We start from the raw sequence: 18,283 nt of genomic DNA, 5'->3' as shown, positions 1-18,283 counted from the left end.
CCAGCTCTTTGGGCGTGAGGCGAGGGACGAGGTGTAGAGCAGGCGACGGAGGGCAGGGAGCCCGCGGTCGCGGTCCCCTCCGAGCCGAGGGCAGCTCTGGTGCAGCCCAGGTGAGCCAACGGCTCCTTCCTGGCATCCACAGCAGCGGGAGCTTCGGAGCGGGCGATGGCAGCTTCCCATTTCTGTCAGCCCTCCATCTGGAGAAGAGGAGTGTGGTAGAGGTTAGTGGCTAGAGGCCTGAGCCGGTCTCACCCCACAGAGACAAGTGTGCTGCATGTTCCCAGCCAGGATCTGCACCAGAGCTGGGGTAAGTGCCCTTTCCTTCCATCTTCAGTTGAACCTTGGGCACACTTGGTTATTTTGTGGTTACAGACGGGTGTTTAAAGCTCTGGCAAAGGTCCTGGTGACTCTTTGGCTGGAGATGGCCTCATTTGGGTCTTGTTACGGGCTTGCTGAAGGCCGTAAGCTCCCGTGTGTGTGGAGGAGCCCCTTCCTCTACTCAGCCTGCCATGCTCCACGCAGCAGCCTTCCCAAGAGGAGGGCCCTGGTCCTGACTCCCACCTTTCCAGCATGCAGGATGGTGCAGGGAGAGGCACAGAGCTTTTGAGCTTGGTCAGAGCAGAGCAAGGGCTCTGTCAGCCCCTCGCTGGCCCTCAGGGCTGCAAACCTACCCAGACAGCACAGCCTGTGCCCAGCAGGACGGTGAAATGTCAACCCTGCCCCAGCAGCAGCAGCAATTAAACCAGTATTAATCACTGCAGATGGAAGGGGTAACGTCCACTTAATTGAACGTAAGAGGGCTGTGGATCCCCAGGGAGCTCCAGGGCGATCGATCGCAGCAGGGAGCTGGAAGACACGCGTTGCTTCAGCCCAGGGTGGGACTGTGGAGCTGCCATGTGAGCTGCTGGCAGGCACCAGGCCTCTGGGTGCCCGTTGGCTCTGGCTGTGGCACCATGTGAGTGGGACACGTCGCCTCGAGAGACTGAGGCACGGGAAAATAGTCTCATCGATCTGGTGGTGGTGTGCTCATGGATCTGTGGGTGGTCGTTGTGGTGGCCTTCCCTGGGCTCAGCGCTCCAGGCAGGACCTGGGCTGCCAGAAGCAGGGCTGGGGCAGCTACTCCATGCCCCCACGTAGCCTGGCAGAAACTGGGATCTGTCCTGGGCAGTGAGCGTGCTGGCATGGGGCTGCCTGACAGCCAGGCCAAGGGCTCAGGCTGCATCTGGACACAAGCTCAAGGGGCTGCTAAGCTACAGCTCTGGCTGAGATCAAAGGCAGGAGGTCCTGCTGATGCCTAAGTGCTTCCTGCTTCAGTGAGTGGAAGGGCTACACTTCACCTGATTAGGGACTGGCAGGCAGCCTGTGCCATGGCAGCGGCCAGCAGGACGTGGCAGCAGGGGAGGGATGGGGCTGGGGGAGCTCCTGTCTCTCCCCACTGCCCATGGCAGGCAGGTGGCTGGGGTCTGTCAAGCTTTTTCTCAGCTGGGGCTTGCGATGGGGCTCACCTGCAGCCTTCTGGAGGGAGAGGGGAGGGGATCCGCTGATGTCTGTGCACGAGTGAGGATGTGTGTGAGTGTAGGAGTGGAGAGGTGAGCTCAAAAGGTCCTGTTGGGGTGACGAGAGGCAGCAAAGTGAGGTTTGATGTGGGGTAGCGCGCTGCACCCTCCCTCCTGTGTCCATCTGCTTCCCAGTTCCACTCAGGGAGAGGGTACTGACGCCCGGGAAGGTCTGTGAGCAGCTCACAGCAGCACCAAGCTCAGGGAACCCCAGGCAAGCTTTTTTGCGAGCTGAGTTATGTTCTAAAACAGTCTCTGATGGAATAGCTCAACTAAATAGCCCCAGAGCCCAGGAGGAGAGAGGGGAAGCACCTCTGAGCATGTACTTCATTGCTCTGTGATCCTCTTGGCTGAGCTGTTGGTGCATGGAGCTGTAGATGAGCTCTTTGGTCACAAAAGGAAGGTTAATCCCCAGGAAAACGTCAGTTTTCGCTGTGGGGTGGAAGACTGTCAGGGTCAGCACATTTTCTGCTTGCTTTTTGGGTTGTGCCAGGCCCAGGGCGGGTGGCTGGGGATGGTGGCCACAAGGCTGGTGCGAATACGGGACACAGGGGTGAGGAATTGCCACGTAATGGTGCTGTCCCAGCGAGGGCCAAGAGACGGACCTCAGAGAAAGGCATCTGTAAACTCAGAAAACACAGGGAGCTGGTGAGGTGCTTGAGCCTCAAGGACAGCAGCCCAAAAAAATGCTGCTTCAAGGGCAGTGGTTCAGCCCCAGCCCGGGCTCCTCCTCATGCAGCAGCAGCTCCCAGGAGCGGTTTTTTCCATCCCTGGGCTGCACTTGGTGCCTTCTGCAGGGCTGGGGGAGGCTTCAGAGCTGCCTGCCCCCCCTCCCTCTCCCCACCGCAGCTCTGCCAGCGGATTCAGGGCCTGCCCTTGAGCCTAGCTGGCTGCCACCCCAGCGCTGCTGCACCCTGCCCGGGGAGCCGAGCTGGGGCCGCTGCCAGCCTGGCAACTGCCGGCCGGCTGCCGGCCAGCCCTTCCCAGCGCCGGCAGCCCAAACAGGCGGCGAGGCGGGGACAAGCCGAGCGGTCAGCAACACCCCCGCCGGCATCGACACACCCGTCCCTCCCGGCCCAGGGCAGGGCTGAGGCTCCTCGGGCAGGACCCGGCCCGCAGAGCCCCGTGTCAATACACCGGTGGCTGGAGAAGCTGCGGCTCCGTCCCCAGCACTGCGGCTGGAGCCCGGGGGGCTGCAGGGGAGGGAGGTGACAGACTGCAGCAGCGGTGCCGTTTGTCTGGACCCCGCCTTGGGCAGCGGGGAGGGGGCTCGGCCCTACCCAGCCCCCCCCTCCCTCCCAGCCCTTCACTTGCAGCAGCTTTGGGAGGGTCTCAGGTGAGGGTCTCAGACCCTTGCTCCACAGCAAACCAGGAACATGCTTCTCCTTGCCTTCTGTTGAAATGCTGCTGCTGTGGAGTAGGGGAAAAAGAAGCAGCTGCAGCCACGCAGGCTGAGTCCCAGACCTGTGGGGCTTTTCCTTCCCCTCCCCTCCCCTCCGAGACCGTTACCTGCAACCCAGGCTGACTCTGAGTCCCTCTCTGTCCAGACCATCACTGGAGACAAACCCGCCCCTGGCTGAGGGGGACCCACCAGGAAAGGCAGTTTTGTTTCCCCCTAGACGCTTCATCTTTTACAGAAATAAAGCCAAACTCCAGGAAGCCAGTGCTCATACAGTGAATAAGCCATTTTATTTTTGTCCTGTGCTCACACAATCTCTCTTCTTTCCCCGACAGGTCACAGATCATTAAAATAAAAGTTTCTAAGAGGTAAATAATTTAAAACATACGTGCAGGGCTCCCTTCCAACCTCCCCACACCCACATCACCACTTGTGCTTCGTCTCACGCATAAGTAAAGCTGTTGAATCTCAGGAGTCGGGGACAGGAGACCCCGCCGGGGCCTCGGCGAGTCCGTCTCAGGCTGCTCGGGGCCACGGCGAAGGCACCGGGCGCCCCAAGATCCAACTGCTTTCCCCTTCGCCTGGCAGAGGTGCCCACGGGCAGCCGCCCTCCTCCCTCTGCCTCCCTCCTGCCTCGTCAGGTCTCCTTCCCTTGAGTTACCACCCTGAGGCCTCCCTCTCTCCCTCGCCGCGCCGCCCTCACCCCGTCCCACACGCACAGGACTGGCTAGGAAAAGCCATAGTTAAGCTTTTTCGGTTGCTGGTAAAGTCAAGTACACTCCCAGCTGTGCTATATTGTAAATACAGCTTCTAGGATCGTCCCCGTGACGGAGACCGACAGTGATCAAGGCACTACCCCCACCCCCCTCCTGAAAACAAAGGAAGTCAGACCAACACCTAGGGACAGAAGAGAATCCTATAATGTGATCACACGGTTACACGGAATCTTTATGGCAAAGAGAACATTTAGCAGCTTTGAACGGTTGGGCTTCTCCCTTTTACTTCAACACAAGCACTCTAGACCCTACAGGGAAAACCAAGGCTGAAGCCCCCCAAAAAAATCAAAGCGCAGTTAAGGAAGAGGATCCTACCAGCTGTCTAATTTCTATAAGTGATGAGCCCAGGCCGGGGACCCTCCACTCCCTTTGTGCCTTGCAGGGGCCGGGGGCCCTCCTGCCTGCCCCCCACCCCACGATGGGAGCAGACAGTGTTTGCATGCAGGCTGCTGCGTGGCTCGGCGGCAACATGCTCCCGGTGTGGCAGGGAGTGAGGGGTGTGCAGCACGCTGATGCTTCTCTTAACCCGCTCCAGTTTCACACCCTTTCTCCTTCCCCCTCGAAAAAGAAAACAACCCCACCACCTAAAGCTCCACGTGTTTCCCCCGTGGCCCGTCCTGAGGCATCACAGCTCCTGCACACATCTTGCGAGCCCCTCGGACCGGAGAGGGTTCATGGAAGTCACACACCGCTTGCGTTTTCCTCGCGGGCAGCGGGTCTGATCTAGGAAGGGATGTCGGTTACTCTGGAGTTAAGTCGGACTGAATCACGCACACCGATGGCAAAACTGGTTCAGGAAAAGGAAAAAAAAAAGAAAAGAAAAAAACAACAAAGAAAAACCTTTTTCTCTTTTTTTTTAAAAAAAAAGAAACCAACTACCTGAAATCACAGAACTTTGGAAGTTCAGAAAAATGTCTCTCCTACAGCTTGTTCTTAAGTTCGTCTGCTTAAATCTCTTACTTAAAGCCAGTTCCTAACAGCAGTTGTCTCCGCCTCTTGCCAGTCCCACGCCGGCGCCTTTCCTGCGGCCGGGGCCGCGGGAGCCCGGGGCCGCTGCTCGCCCCGCCCCGCCCCGCCCCCCGCGGGAGCCCTCCCGCCGCAGCCCGCCGGGAGGGAGGCAGGTCCCGCGGGCTCCCCGCACACTGACCGGCAGCAGTCCCGTTCGTGGATTTGTTTTTGTTTTGTTTTTGAGAAGATATATCGGATAAGAAGGCATGAAAGTTCCTCTAAAGTACTTCCAGGCTCAGCCCTTCTCCAGTTCTCGCTCCGAGCGAGTGCCCCACGCTCCTCCCTCTCTCCCTCCTGGCCGGGCCCTCACTTCCTCCGGTCCTTCTGCTTGCGCTCCTGCCGCCGGGCCTGCTGGTCGGCCACGGCCCGCGGGATGAGGATGACGCTGCCGTCGCTGGCATACTGCAGGGCGTACTGGCTGGGGGAGTAGGGCTGCCCGTTCTCGTCCCGCAGGCGCCCGAACACCTCCTGGTAGAGGTTCTGCACCTTTTGCTTCATCTGGCGGATGGATTTGAGGAACTCCACCTTCTCCCTGAGCAGTTTGGACTTGTCCCGCTGCAAGTCCTCGACGTCCCGTTCCAAGTTGAGGATGGTGTCCAGCTTCCTCTTGCGGCAGTTCTGGGCAGCCATCTTGTTCTTGCCTCGCCGCCGGATGTCGCGGATCAGGCTCAGCTGCGCCTCGCTCAGCTGGTACTTGGAGAGGAGCTCGTTGAACTCCTCCACCGGCAGGTTGATGATCTTGTCGTTGGTGAAGGGGATCTTCATGGCCCTGGCTCGGTGCTCGTCCCTGCTCATCTGCTTGTCCAGGAACTCGGACGGCTTCTCCTTGCCGCTCTTCTTCCCCGCGCTGGGCAGTTTGGGCTCCTCGGGATCCAGGGCCCCCGGGGCCATGTTGTAGGTGTGGTTGTGGCCGACGTGCTCCAGGTAAGGCAAGTAGTGGAGCTGCGACGGGTCCTGGTAGCTCATGCGGCAGAACTTGCTGTACTCTGGCTGGTATCCAACCGCCCCTTCTGCTTCTTCAAAGTCCACGTTTTCGGAGTCTGAGCTGTAGCCGACAGCTCCTTCCTCGGAAAAGGAGGAGGAGGAAGAGGAAGAAGAGGAGGAAGAGGAGGACGAGGAAGAGGCTTCCGAGCTGCTCAGAGACGCGGGACTGTGGCCGGAATCCAGAGAAAGCCCCGAGTCGGAATCAAACTCCTCTTCCAGCTGCGAGGCCTGCACCGGGTTGAAACCTTCTTCGATGGCCAAGTCCATCAGGCTGATCTCATCCAGCATGGCTTCGTCCAGGAGGCCGCCCAGCGGGTCTGGCAGCTCGGGACTGGCTGTCTCATTGACGGTGCTGTTCAGCTGCGGGGGGAAGAAGATGCCGCTCAGGTTGGTGGAGCCAAAGGTGGTGTTGAGGCCGGTGGAGTTGTCTGGTGCCAGCTGGAGCAAGGCCGAGCTGCCGGCCATGGACGGGCTTTCGATCTCCGAGCTGAAGAGGGAGAAGTCCTGCGAGCAGCTCCCCAGCGAGGCCTGATGCAGGCTGACATTCTGATTGATGGGAGTGTTGGGAGCGAGGCTGTAGCTGGAAGTCAGCAGGTCTCCGCTCGTGCCGTTGTACAAGGTCTCTGCCGTGGTGTTGTTCACTTCCATGGCCTGGAGGAGACACGGAGCGGCTCAGTCAACGGGCCGTCCTCGAGCCCTTGCCCTCGCTCCTGCTGCCATCCAAGACCACGCTCTGTGATCCAACAGCAGGAGCTCTCTGCAGCAGCCCAGCAGCACCCTCCGGCTGCAGGGTTGGGGGGGGGGGTTACAGCAGCAGCATCACCGCAGAGGCCGAGACAAACCCGAAGCAGCTGCCACAGCCCCGAGCTGCGGCTGCCCAGACACAGGGAGCGGCTGCACGTGCCCAGAGGGGCACAGCCCCCTACCCCCCGCACTCACCTGCATTTCCATGATGGACATGAGGTCCTGCCACTGCTGCTCCAGGTCGAAGGGCGACTCGGGCTCGGGGAGGAGAGGAGACAGCAGGCTGGCCTGGATGTCCGCGGGCCGGCTCTCGCCGGGCACAGCTTCGCTCAGGGTGGAGACATCCGCAGCTGGGAACTGGCCACGTGAGGCAGAGTCAGTCCCCAGCTGAGCAGCCGTGGCCAAGGGAGCCAGCAACCACCCCAGTGCCCTTCCACCCCCGCCACCAGCATCCACTTTGCCTTTGTTCGAAGCAAACTGGTTGCAGTTATTCCTCCACAGTTCCCCATGAACTAATTAGAAGCAAAGCCAGAAGTCTTTAATTAATTGTGACCACCCCCCTCACCGCTGGTTTCACAGGCACCATGCCTGGAGCCTCCTTCGGCAGGCTGACCCGATTTACTGCCGGTGCTGTGTGCAGGGCTGGGCTACAAGAGGCACTGAAACCCCGGCAAGCGGGTGGAGGATCCACCGGCGCCCCATCGCTTACCTCTGAGCTCTCCGCAAAGGGGAAGGTGGCCTCCAGCAGCCTAAGGCACTCCTCCAGGGACAGGGCTGTCTGATCCTCCGCAACACCAGGCACCTGACATAAAGCACAGGCAATCGTAGCCCCAGGATTAGGGAGGTGGCGAGGAGAAACGAGCTGCTCAGAGCAGAAAGGTTTATTACAGCGCATCCAAAAAAGAGCCAAAGGCCCCACCCAGTGCTTCACAGGCTCCATCCTCCTGCTCTGGGGAGCATCAGAGTGGCCCCCAAGCGCAGCAGGGAAGGGGAAGGTGCTGCTTCTGCTCCTGGAGAGCCTCACCTACCGCCAGCGCCAGGCTGGAGGGGACTCTGCACCCGCCCACGCCACCGCCTCTGCCAGACAGCCCAAAGGCACGGAGAGGACCAGCTGCCCTCGTCCTGCCAAGGGTGACACGGCCGTCGCCCTGCCCGCCTCGCTGCGGCTCCCCGGCACAGCGGGCGGCACGGACCTTCCCAGCATCAAACCCTCTGGCCCTCCCGGGCAAACCCCGACACTGCAGCTCGGCAAAAGTCACACATGACCGTGGGCCCCTCGCCTCCCCCGCGCCTCGACCCCGGCCCCGGGGTGTTACCTGCGCAGGGAAACTCTCCCCGGTCTCTCCATCAACTACCAGGTTTCTATCCACGACCTCGCTCCCTCCACTCCTCCAGCCGTCCCCACGCTCCCTCCCATCGCTCAGCTCTTTGTCCACTTCGCTCTCTTTCTGACGGTGGCTGTAGTCAAAAATCTCTCGCCCAGCGCCGAGATCAATATCCTGTCTCCACAGGATGTCAATCAAATCGATATCCTGAAAGACAGACCACATTTCCTTCAGCCCCGGCCTCGGTCCCTCCCCGGGGACCCCCAGCCCGACCCGCAGCCCACCCGCCGGGCACCCTGCTCCTCGGCCGCCGGCCCGGGGCCGTTCTGCCTCCGGGGCTCCCCGGGAGCTGTTCTGCATGGCGGGCGAGGCCGGCCCTCCCCTTCCCGCTGCCCATGGCCGCCCGCCCGCTGCCGGGAGAGGCGGCTGGGGCCACCGGGGCCCGCGTCGCGGCGGTGGCTGCGCCGTGGCCGCCTTGCATCAGCCCGTGGTGCCATCCCGGCCATTTGCATAAGGGGTGGGGTGCGCCAGCAGGAAAATCCCCGCATTTCCACCCACCTGATGCAACTTGAGCCGCCGCCGCTGCCGCCGCCGCCGTCGTCCCCGCCGTCACCGGGATGCCCGCAGCACCCCCCCCGGGCACCCCCGCCGCCCCATGGAGCCTGCCCCGCAGCCCGAGCCGCCGGCCCCCGCCCCGCAGCCCCCGCCTCCGGCAGCCTGCGCCGCCGCACCGCGCCTCCCTCCCCCCCCCACCTCCGCCCTCCCGCACCCTGCCCCGCCACCGGGGAGCGGCCGCTCGCCCTCCACCCCCCGCAAGCTTCCCGGAGCGGCCCCGGTACCTTTCTCATGTCCCCAGCTGCCGCCCGGGCCGCGGCCGATCATGGTCCCCGGAGCAGCTAGCGGGGCAGGAGGCGAAGGCGGCGGGGCGGGCTGGCCGGGGCGCGGTGCCGCGCACGCATCGCCGGCCGGGGCGGCGCGGGCAGCCGCGCTCCGCCCCGCCCCACCGGCCACAGGTGCCCGCGGCCCCGCTGCGGCGGCAAAAGCCGCCCCCGCCCCCCTTCCCCCCCGCCGTGCGGCGGCTGCGGCGGCACGGCCCCGCGCTCGGGCCGAGGCGGGACGGGGCGGGCCGGGCCGGGCCGCGCTCGCCTCCGCCGCCCCGCCCGGGCCGGGCTGCGGCGGCCGCGCCCGCCCCTCCCCCGCCGTTACCTTGGCTGCGGCGGCCGCCAAGCCCCGCCCCCCCGCCGGGCTGCGGCGGCGGCGGCGCCGGGCCACGCCCCCCTCGCCGCCGATTGGCCGTGAAACCCCGCCCCGCGCCCGGGCGGCCCGGCACCGCCAATCCGCCGCGACCGAGGCCGCCTCCCTGACCAATCACCGGCCACGGGGGCCGTCGCCTCACCCACTGAGCGGCCGCGCGGAGCGCACCGGGCCGCTCCCCCGCCCTGGCGCAGCGGGGCCGCCCCCCCCCCCCCCGCCCCGCCCCGGGCCCGGCCTCGCCCTGCGCCCGCCGCACCGGCGCGGGGAGGGCTCCCGGAGCCCCGATGCGCCCCCGGCCCGGGCGGGAGCGCCGGGGTCACCTTGGTTCAGTCCCCCGGGAACCTCCGGCCCAGGAGGCGGCGATTCCCCATCCCCCCCTCCCCCTGCACCGCGGGGCAAAGCCGCCGCCTGCTCCTCACCGTCACGCGGGGCCCGGCCCGCCCCGGCAACGGGCGGCTGCGGAGGCCGGGCCAAGTGTAAGGAGATCCCTCACCCCGGCCACCCCCGGGAAGGGAGGGGGGGGTTGGCAGCCGGGGGCGGCTGAGCACCCGCAGCTCATCACATGTCCGGCGGCCGCGTATTTTTATCCTCCTGTCGTAGAAGCGGCAGCGGCGGCTCCCGCCCTCCCCACCCCCAATGCTGCAGAGGGACGCGCTCGGGATTAGACCCAGCTTTGGCTTTACTAACGAGGGACCACAGGAAAAAACAAAACCCCACCAACGTAACCCCGAATTCGTTTCGCAGTGAATTCCAGTTCGTTCGTTACGGATGATCCCCAAGCTGCCGGGCAGCACCCGCCGCAGCTCCCCATCCCCCCCTGCCCTGCGCCGCTCCCTAGCTCCCACAAGGCTTCGTATCAGCCCTGTTCTCCCAGCAAGGTCACACCTGGGCCACACGACCAGGGCAGTCACAACATTTTAAGTGCTGGGGAATTAAAAAAAAAAATAGAAGCACCAAAAAAAGTCGTGGAAAAATGTCACGCTCAGTGCTGAAGGCATCTGCATCTCTTCAGCGGCCACCTAACCAGGGCAGGGAGCGGGGACAGAGCCTGCAGGTGCCTTCCAGCAGCTGCTGGGGCCACAGCCCTCACATGATGTTCCCATCAGAAGGGCTGAGAGGCTGGTCGGCCTTCACCAGGGAGGCCAAAATCCCCAAAACCACCGCACTGGGGTGACATTTGGAAATAAGAGGCAGCGCTGGGAAACGTGGCCCCAGTAAGGGGTACAGTCTTGCTGTCCCCAGGGGAAGAGAGGGTGGCGGGTGCAAGGGCGTGCTGTGGGTGTGCCAAGCAGGCAGGAACTGCCGGCATGCCAAAACAGGGCATCAAGGGGGGGAAAAAAGGCAGAAAACAGAGCCCCGAGGAGTGGGGATGCCTGAACAGGCAGGAGGAGGGGAGGGGCAGACTCAGGCCTCCCCACCCTGCCCGAAGGAGCAACAGGAGCGAAGGCACAGTGCAGAGGATGCGCCTTCCCCCATTAGAACTACGAGTTTCACATGGCCCCAGCAGCACCCCGGGCTGGCTGCTGGCAGTGAGGGCAGCCACTGCAGGGCTTTTTACTATTTTAAGGCAGAATTCAAAAGGTCTTGGGAAAAGAGTGGCATTGTAAGCCCCTCACCATTCAGATCCCCAGCATCCCTGTCTCAAAGCTGATCCCAGCTGCTCGATACCACCAGTGAAACGCTCTGCAGCCCCCTCAGCCGACACCACCACACGTGGGGAAGGACAGTAACATCTTCCACGGGCCACGTGTGACCTTGTACAAGGCATTTCACCACATCCCTCCGTTTCCCAAGGCAGGAAGTCCCCTCTCCCAATTACCAAGCAAGAAGCTAACTGTGTGTGAGCATTTCCCATGTGCTCTGCGACCCTCCAACCAAAGCTTGATGCTTCCAAGGTCACCGGGCGCAAATCTCGAGTGGGGTTTTTCACCCTCAGTCCCACAGCCTGAGCAATGCCAGAGCCAGGCCACATGCCCTCCAGCTGGGCTGCTGGTCCCAGACCCAAAGTAAACTGCCACCTTTTGTCTCTGCAGGCTGCACGCCTTCACACATCCCACTCTTGTGACAAAAGCCCCAGGCAGCCCCGACAGCTGCCTGCAGCACTGCCCACCCCCTCGCCGCGGGGACTCGGTTCCCCCCTGCGCCCCAGACGCCTCCAGCACCTCGTCCCAGACACAATCTACGAGACAGGAGAGCAACGACTCTGGAAGGACCTGACGCTGCAAGGCAGCACCAACATCCCCCGCCGCCGAACGTGCTGTGACAAAGAGAGTGGTGCCGAAAAGGACACACACAAAAAAAGAGCAGCAGCAGCTCCCGGGGAGCAGTGTTGCATCACAGCCTCCCAAACGTTGTGCTCAGGCAGAGAAAACAAACCGCTTTCCAGTTCACCTCTCCCCACCCGCCCGCGATGAAAACCAGGCAATAAACATCGCCACTGGATGAGCTCCAGAGCCAAGTAACCCAACCGCCCGCACGACACCTGGGCCGAGGCTGTTACCCAATGCCCCTGTTTATTCCCCGGCCTCGTTTTTACCGGTTTCACAACACAAAGCTATGCACACAGGCCCGAAATGCTGACCCCAAACCCTTTCCTCCTCTCCTCTTCCTTTTCACTGTTACTTTCAGACACGGAATAAAACAAACAAAAAGGGGAAAAGCACCCCACACGTACCCCTGGAGCACTCTAAATGAGCCAGCACTCAGCATTATGCTGCTCCTGAACGGGGACTCGCTTCTCCCAAGTGCTAAAGGCACACAGTGTGCAGACACTGCTCGCTCAGACCAACACCATAGGGCCAGGCCTCCTCCCAGGGCTCCCCTTGCCCCCTAACCATAAGCCAAAAGAAGGTCCTGCCTACCTCTTTGGTCAGGTCTCCATTTGCTGGGGCAGCCACTGCTCCCAAATCTTCCAGTTCTTCCCCAAAGCCCTGCTCGGCCCCACTCTCCCTCACGCTGCTGTCGGGATTGCTCCCATCCTGCAGGCCGCTGCCGTTCTCGAGGGCGATGCCGGCGCTGGGTTGGCCACCAGCCACGGAGCCCTCGGGGTCTCGGTGCACCAACCAGGCGTTGACTTCAGTGGTGGGCACCTGAAACCTGTCCAGGGCCCTCACCTGGTTGAGCAGCCTGCGAGCGGTGAAGTAATAGTCCAGGTCTACGCTCTTTGGGTGGATGCCATATCCATCCAAGGTGTTACGCAGGTTGTGAAACTGGGTCTGGGTGTAAGCGGAGCTCTGGCCAAGAATGATCTCCCGGAGAGGGGGGAGCTGAGAGTTCAGGTAGGTGTCCACGTCCACACGAACGCCGATCAAGCTGAGAAGAATGGTGAACTGGATGAGGCCTTCGGTAAAGTATTTCTTCAGAGAAAGCATCTCTGGTGGAGGAGAAAACAGGTGGAGGGTTTGAGAACTGAGCTGAAAAAACAAACCCCATACAAACCCAACAACCACATAACCCAGCAGCAGAGGAGTTCTCCGCACAACAGGTTGGTTGGGTTTCTCTCTGCCCCACTTTCAAACAAACACAATAAAACAACGACTTTGGCGTTCAGGTTATGGCTAAACAACAGGATAAAAGTTTAACGTTCAAGGCTTCGCGTTCAGGATGACTTTGTTTTCCTTTTGAAACTCTGGAGCTCAATGGTCGTCCCACAGAGCATTACTAAAGACTGAGACCTCAAGAAGCCCCTCCCCAGAAGACAGCCTCCACTCTCTCCTGCCCTTTCCTTTTCTTCAGAAGTTTTCAGAACACAGACCGTGAAGCTACATAAAGATCCACGTGACTTACTGTCCAAAAACTCCACATACAGCGGCTTTCTCTTGCCCCCCCAACTCCCCACACCCCAGGACGGGGTCTGCTCCCTCCAACAGCCGACTGCTCTCTCTTCTCCTCCTCTGGACTGGGACGGTTCTTAAAGGAGCCTTTTATAAGTCAAAGGTCCCGACTATGGGCAGGTCCAAAGACTCCTCCGCTTCTGGCTGCGATTTCATCAGCAGCTGAAACACAAGCAGAGAGCGAAGGCGATAACGCGCCGCTGGGGCACCACCCTGAATATCCACATGGGCTCACTGGGGCGGGAAACGGCGGGTCTCCCCCAGTGCCACGCGAAAGGCCGGTTTTCCTGACGGGACGGAGGAGCACAGACGGCGTCGGTTACCTTTGGTGACAATATTGTCCATACTTCCCCTCCCCGAGCTATTCTTAGGCTGGTGCGTCAACTTCCCCTCTCTGTAGGAATCCAGCTCCGACTCCCTTTCACTCCTTAGCCCAGTTTCCAGCGGCTCTACAAAAACCCAGTAGGGGCTTTCCAGGGGCGGCAAAACAGCTCGGGCCCACACCCGCCCGCCCCTCCCGCCGCGGCTGCGGCCCGACCTTCCCTGCCCCGGCGCAGCGGGGCGGCTCCCGCTGTCCGGGAGGAGCCGCCAGGCCCCGGCGCTGCCCCCTCTCCGCTCCTAAGGGAAGGGGGCAGGGAGGTGTCCCAGCCGAGCGGCGGAGGCGGCGGGTCCATGTGCGCTCCCCCCCGCGCCCCGGGACCTTTAAGACAACCCCTCACCCTCCTTCTCCCCGCGCGCCTCGTGACCCGCCCCCCCGCGCGGCCTCGCCGTCGCCTCAGCGCCGCCCGCCCCTTGGCCCGGCCCGGCCCGGCCCGGCCCGGCCCGCACCTCCCCGCGCCGCCGCGGCCCCGCTGCCCGCCGCTACCCGCTCGCCGCCGCCGCCGCTCGCTCCCGGCCCCGCCGCCGCCGCCGCCGGCCCCGCTCCCGCTCCCCGCCCTGAGCCAACCGCCTCCCCCTCCCGCCTCGCGCGGCGCCGCCGCCAATCGGCGCCCGCGAAGGGAAGGCGGAACGACGCGGAGAACCAATGGAGGGCGACGGCAAGACGTTGCCCGCACACACACACACACACACACGGATAGCGGAGCCCGTGTTTGGCCCGGCGGCCGCTGGCCGGACCAATAAGAGAGGAGAACTGAGCCAACACAGCCCGCCGCAGCCCCAGAGATCGAGAGTGGCAAGGCCTGTGCCCAATGGAACGCGAGCCCTCCACTGAGCGACCGCGGCCGCTGCCAATGAGACGAAGCGCAGGAGCCTCCGCCCGTCCGGGCGCATGACTGGCAGCGACGCGCACCAACCCCCGCGCGGCGCACAGCCCGCTCCTTGCCCCGAGCCGTCGCCATGGCAGCGGGTGCCCCAGGCCCCGGCGTAGGGCGAGGCCCGCGCCGCCATGGCGGAGCCGCCGTTACCTTTGAGCTGCTCACAGCCACCTGCAGCACACGTGCCAGGGACTGTGTGCGCCTCTGGGCGTCACCGTCACCCGCAGACAGCCACACGGTCCCTCAGTCATCCATCCCACAAACACCGCTGCCACTGTCCCCACACAGCCCCGGGTGGAAAGCCTCGTTCCTGACATGATTTAACAGGCTGCAACTTCAACTGTCTTAAGGCGTCCAAAATAGGGATGTCGGCTCTCTGGAGACATCCAGGATGCAGACATAGGCACAGACTGAGACACAGGCTGAAAACGTCGGCTGTGAAAAGAACAAATGGGTTGTGTGAATAAACTGATGATGTGCAGACTCTGGACTGAAGGAACATCGAGGTGACAACAACCAGAGAGTCCCAAAGACCCTCTTTGTGGTTGAGAGCCGTGTGCCCAGAGGGGAGAGGCGCCATGGAAATAAGTTGTGAGAAAATGATGAATATGCACACACATTCTGAGGAAAAGTGATGCATATGTATGTAACAGGGTAACAGCAACGTTGCCTGACGCAACAGTCGGTCGGCACGACAGGAGGAACTGTCCCCTGTGGATCCAACACTGCAGTAAGGTTTCTAAAACTCCAAAGCTGAGTCTCAGAGAGTTCTCCTAAACCGGCTTTTATGGTACCACAGAATCACAGTTTAAGTGGAACTGTTTGTGTTCCATTGCCCCTTGTCCTATCGCTTGAGACAAGAGAAAAAAGTGCCGCTCCATCCTCTTGACATACTTGTTAAATGCTTGTGAGTGTTAATGACAACCTGCCCCCGCCATCTTAGTCTTCTCTTTTCCAGGCTGAAAAGCCCCAGGTCCCACAGCCTTTTCTCATCAGAGAGATGTTCCAGTCCCCAGATCACCCTGGTAGCCCTGAATCCAGTATCACTTGGCCTCGCGTGGGAGCGAAGCAGCTGCACTTGCAGGTGGAAGGACTGAGTCAAAGCTTCTCCTCAGGCCCTGCGGTGAGTCAGTGTGGGGCTGGGAGCGCAGCCAGGGCATCGCCTCCTGCCCTACCACCACCCCTCTGCTTTCTTTTCTTTATTGCTCCAGCCTTTCACTAATTAAAAGTCTTTCCTTTCATGCTCCAGCAGCTGCCCCATGGCAGATCCCTGCTCGGTACACCCAGGCCAGTTTTCGGGTTGAGAAAAGCCAGCTCTCCTGATCGGCTGCTCCTCACCCCCATGGTGGTGGGAGCTGCTGGAGGTCCAAATGGCCAAATCAGAGAGATAGCCATCTGAGAACCGTGAGGAGGGCAAGAGCCCGGGGGTCTTCATGCCTCTAGGGTGCTTGGAGCAAGATGAGTCTTCTCACCACACAGACATAGTCACCGCCTTTGAGCTTCTCACAGCCACCTGCAGCACACATGCCAGGGACTGTCTGTGTCTCTGAGCATCACTGTCACCCTCAAACAGCCACATGGTCCCTTGGTCATCCATCCTACAAACACCGCTGCCACTCACAGGGAAACCCACTGTCCAGTTGGGTGTTCAACTGAGCAACTGAGGTGGGTGCCTGAGGCCTCGTGCCCTGCAGCCTGAAGCCACTCTGCAGAACACACCAGAATCTCCTATTAGAGCTGCAGGAGAGGAGGTGGGAAGGTGCTGTGAAGGGCCAGCATCCCCTGATCCCTCCCCACCTCTCCAGGGTGATCAACCACCAGATCACCAACCCCATGAGCTAGTTAAACAAACAAGCACGGAGCGAGGTCAGTGCTAAATCCTATTGCCTCTGAGCAGCTTAATTTATACTTTTCTCCCATTGATTGGTGCAGGCTGCCTGCCCAAATCAATGCCAGTACCCACGGGTGCCCAGAGCTGGCAGGGAAAGCAGGCAGGCAGGAGCAAGGCCCAGCGGGCAGCACCACCCCTGCCTGCTATTCCTGCAACGCTGCAGCTGCCCAGAGAGGCCCCAGCTGCCAAAACCAGACACTCTTCTTCGCTGCCCCAGAAACTCACCGGGACAAACAGGATGCCAGAGACAATAGTTCATCCAAAAGAAAAAAAAACAACCAAAACCCAAACAGTGGAAAATGAGCGTGGGCTCTGACACCTCGTAGCAGGGTGAGGTTTCCCAGCCTGGGATGTGGGCAGCAGCATGGGCAGAGCCACTCTTTACTGCAAGGACCCAGCTCACCGGTGTGGCAGAGGGATGGGGGACAGCCTGTGCATCCCCCCAGGAGATGGGCACAACAGGGAAAGGAACTGGAGAGGTGGGAGTGAGGAGCCTGGAAGCAGCTGAACCCCACTGGTTTTGGGTCATGGGCTTGCTCTGCCCTGGCTGCTCTGTCTCCATAATCTCCTCCTGGAAAACAACACCCACGAACGCCGAGGTGTGGCCCCGGCCCACGGGCAATTTGCTGTGGCAATGGTGGTGGCCTCAGTGGGCAGACAGGCCTGGCCTCGTTGCCTCCTCCACGCCGAGAGCCGCCTCTCAGCACGTGTCCCACCGGGTGGGAGATCTGGGGAGAGGGGAGCTGCACTTCAGAGCTTTAATTCAGGCTCTGTTTCCTCGTCCCTCTGTTACACCTCATGGGAAAAAATGAGGGTACAGGAGCGTCCTAAAAACTCCCCCTGCATCTCCCCGGCGCTGTGCTTGGCCTCCCGCCAGCAACCTGAGCCATGCTGCCCCTCACAGGGTTATTTTTAGTGTTGTCGTTCCCCTCTGGAGTATTTAAGGGCTGGAAAGCTTTGGCAAGCATCCCCGGGAAGGCAAAAGCCTCCGGGTGCCTCGTGCTGGTGAGGAGGACACTGAGCCACTTCTCCGGTGTTCCCTCGGGTGTCCCGTCAGCACTAACATCTTGTCAGCAGGAAGGAGATGGGTACATCCAGGGTCCCACGCCTGTCGTCACCCCAGCACGGGGCCCCATGCACCCCTAATCGCTCACCAGGAGCTGTGTGCCCCTATCCCTGTCCAAGGGCACCCCAGAGTCAGCCCAGCCCCAGCCCTGGGCTCTCATAATGGGTCCTTCAGCCCACTGAGGCACATCACACCATCCCCGCTGAGCTGATGGCTCCAGGACTCCCACAGTGTAGGACGCTGGGCATCAGGACACACAGATCTTCCCCCGCATCCTCCTGCCCATCCAACCCCAGTTGGATGGCCCCCCTGCACCGGGAGCCCCATGCTGGCTCCTTCCCGGTTCCACCACCTTCTGCCAGGCTCCACCACCTCCAGAAGTGGATCCGCCCCCAGCATGAATAATATCAAGGGGAAAATTAAGCGCTAATGAAGGAGAATTGATTCACTGTTCCCACTCACTCCCAGCTGGAGCCAGCCACAAATAAAGGTTTTCTCCCCAGTTTGGTGTCCTCTCTCCATCAGCCGTATGGGGGTGGGGGTTCCCCCCCGTACAACACACACAGAGGCCACCGGACTCTGTGGGGGTCTTTCAGACTTTGGGGCATTTCCTTTGGAGGTAAAGGCAACATTTAGGGGTTTTCTGATAAATCACAGTCCCTACGGGCTCAACGCTTCAAGCCACTGCAGGTCGGTGGGGTCAGGCAAGAGGGTGAGTGCAGACAGTTGGGCACCCCAACCCAACCGCCCACCCGTGATGCTTACACCCACAGCTGGGGAACATCTACTCTCCCACGGTCACGCTGCACCAGGCTGGGGACCCCTCACCCCCCTTCCCAGGACCACTCCACCCTACAGACCCTCCCCATCTTGGGACCCCCTCCCACCGCCTCTTGCACGACGCTCCCTAACGCCGCGGCCGCAGCGCGGCTCTTGCGTGACGCTCCCTGGGGGCGCGGCGGCTGTTTTGCATATCCCCGCCCCCGCGCCCTTATAGGGCGGCGCTGCTCGGCCCCGCCCCCTCGGCCCCGCCCCTCCGCACTGCGCATTCGCGATCCTGCAGCGCCACCTGCCGGCGGCCCGGGGGCAGCGCGGGGCTCAGCCCGCGCACCGCGACCCCGTCCCCGAGACTCCCCCCGGGACCCCTCGGTCCGCGCGGCCCCGCGACCCTCCCCCTGCACCCTCTCCATC

General features: G+C 61.9%; 1 protein-coding gene across 5 annotated transcripts; it reads right to left on the bottom strand.

The window, feature by feature from the left end:
• Positions 1-3,226: 3,226 nt before the first annotated feature.
• LOC104555783 (NFE2 like bZIP transcription factor 1) lies at positions 3,227-13,805 on the bottom strand. 5 transcript variants are annotated; one of them, XM_062018244.1, is made up of 8 exons: positions 13,745-13,804; positions 13,203-13,328; positions 12,833-13,041; positions 11,908-12,419; positions 7,784-7,999; positions 7,177-7,269; positions 6,663-6,824; positions 3,227-6,374 (listed from the first exon to the last, which is right to left on the bottom strand). In XM_062018244.1, exons 4-8 carry the CDS (start codon positions 12,415-12,417, stop codon positions 5,046-5,048), a joined length of 2,310 nt encoding a protein of 769 aa, XP_061874228.1. In that variant the 5' UTR covers positions 12,418-12,419; positions 12,833-13,041; positions 13,203-13,328; positions 13,745-13,804; the 3' UTR covers positions 3,227-5,045. The 5 variants fall into 5 exon arrangements, with proteins under 5 accessions (XP_061874228.1, XP_061874229.1, XP_061874230.1 ...); XM_062018245.1 differs by having other exon boundaries at positions 13,708-13,769; XM_062018246.1 differs by lacking the exon at positions 13,203-13,328 and having other exon boundaries at positions 13,745-13,802.
• Positions 13,806-18,283: the final 4,478 nt, after the last annotated feature.

The sequence above is a fragment of the Colius striatus genome, chromosome Z (genome assembly GCF_028858725.1).
Source record: "Colius striatus isolate bColStr4 chromosome Z, bColStr4.1.hap1, whole genome shotgun sequence".
NCBI classification, from domain to species: Eukaryota; Metazoa; Chordata; class Aves; order Coliiformes; family Coliidae; genus Colius; species Colius striatus.
Note: the sequence above shows the minus strand (reverse complement) of the source record. Positions and strands in the feature narration are given on the sequence as shown.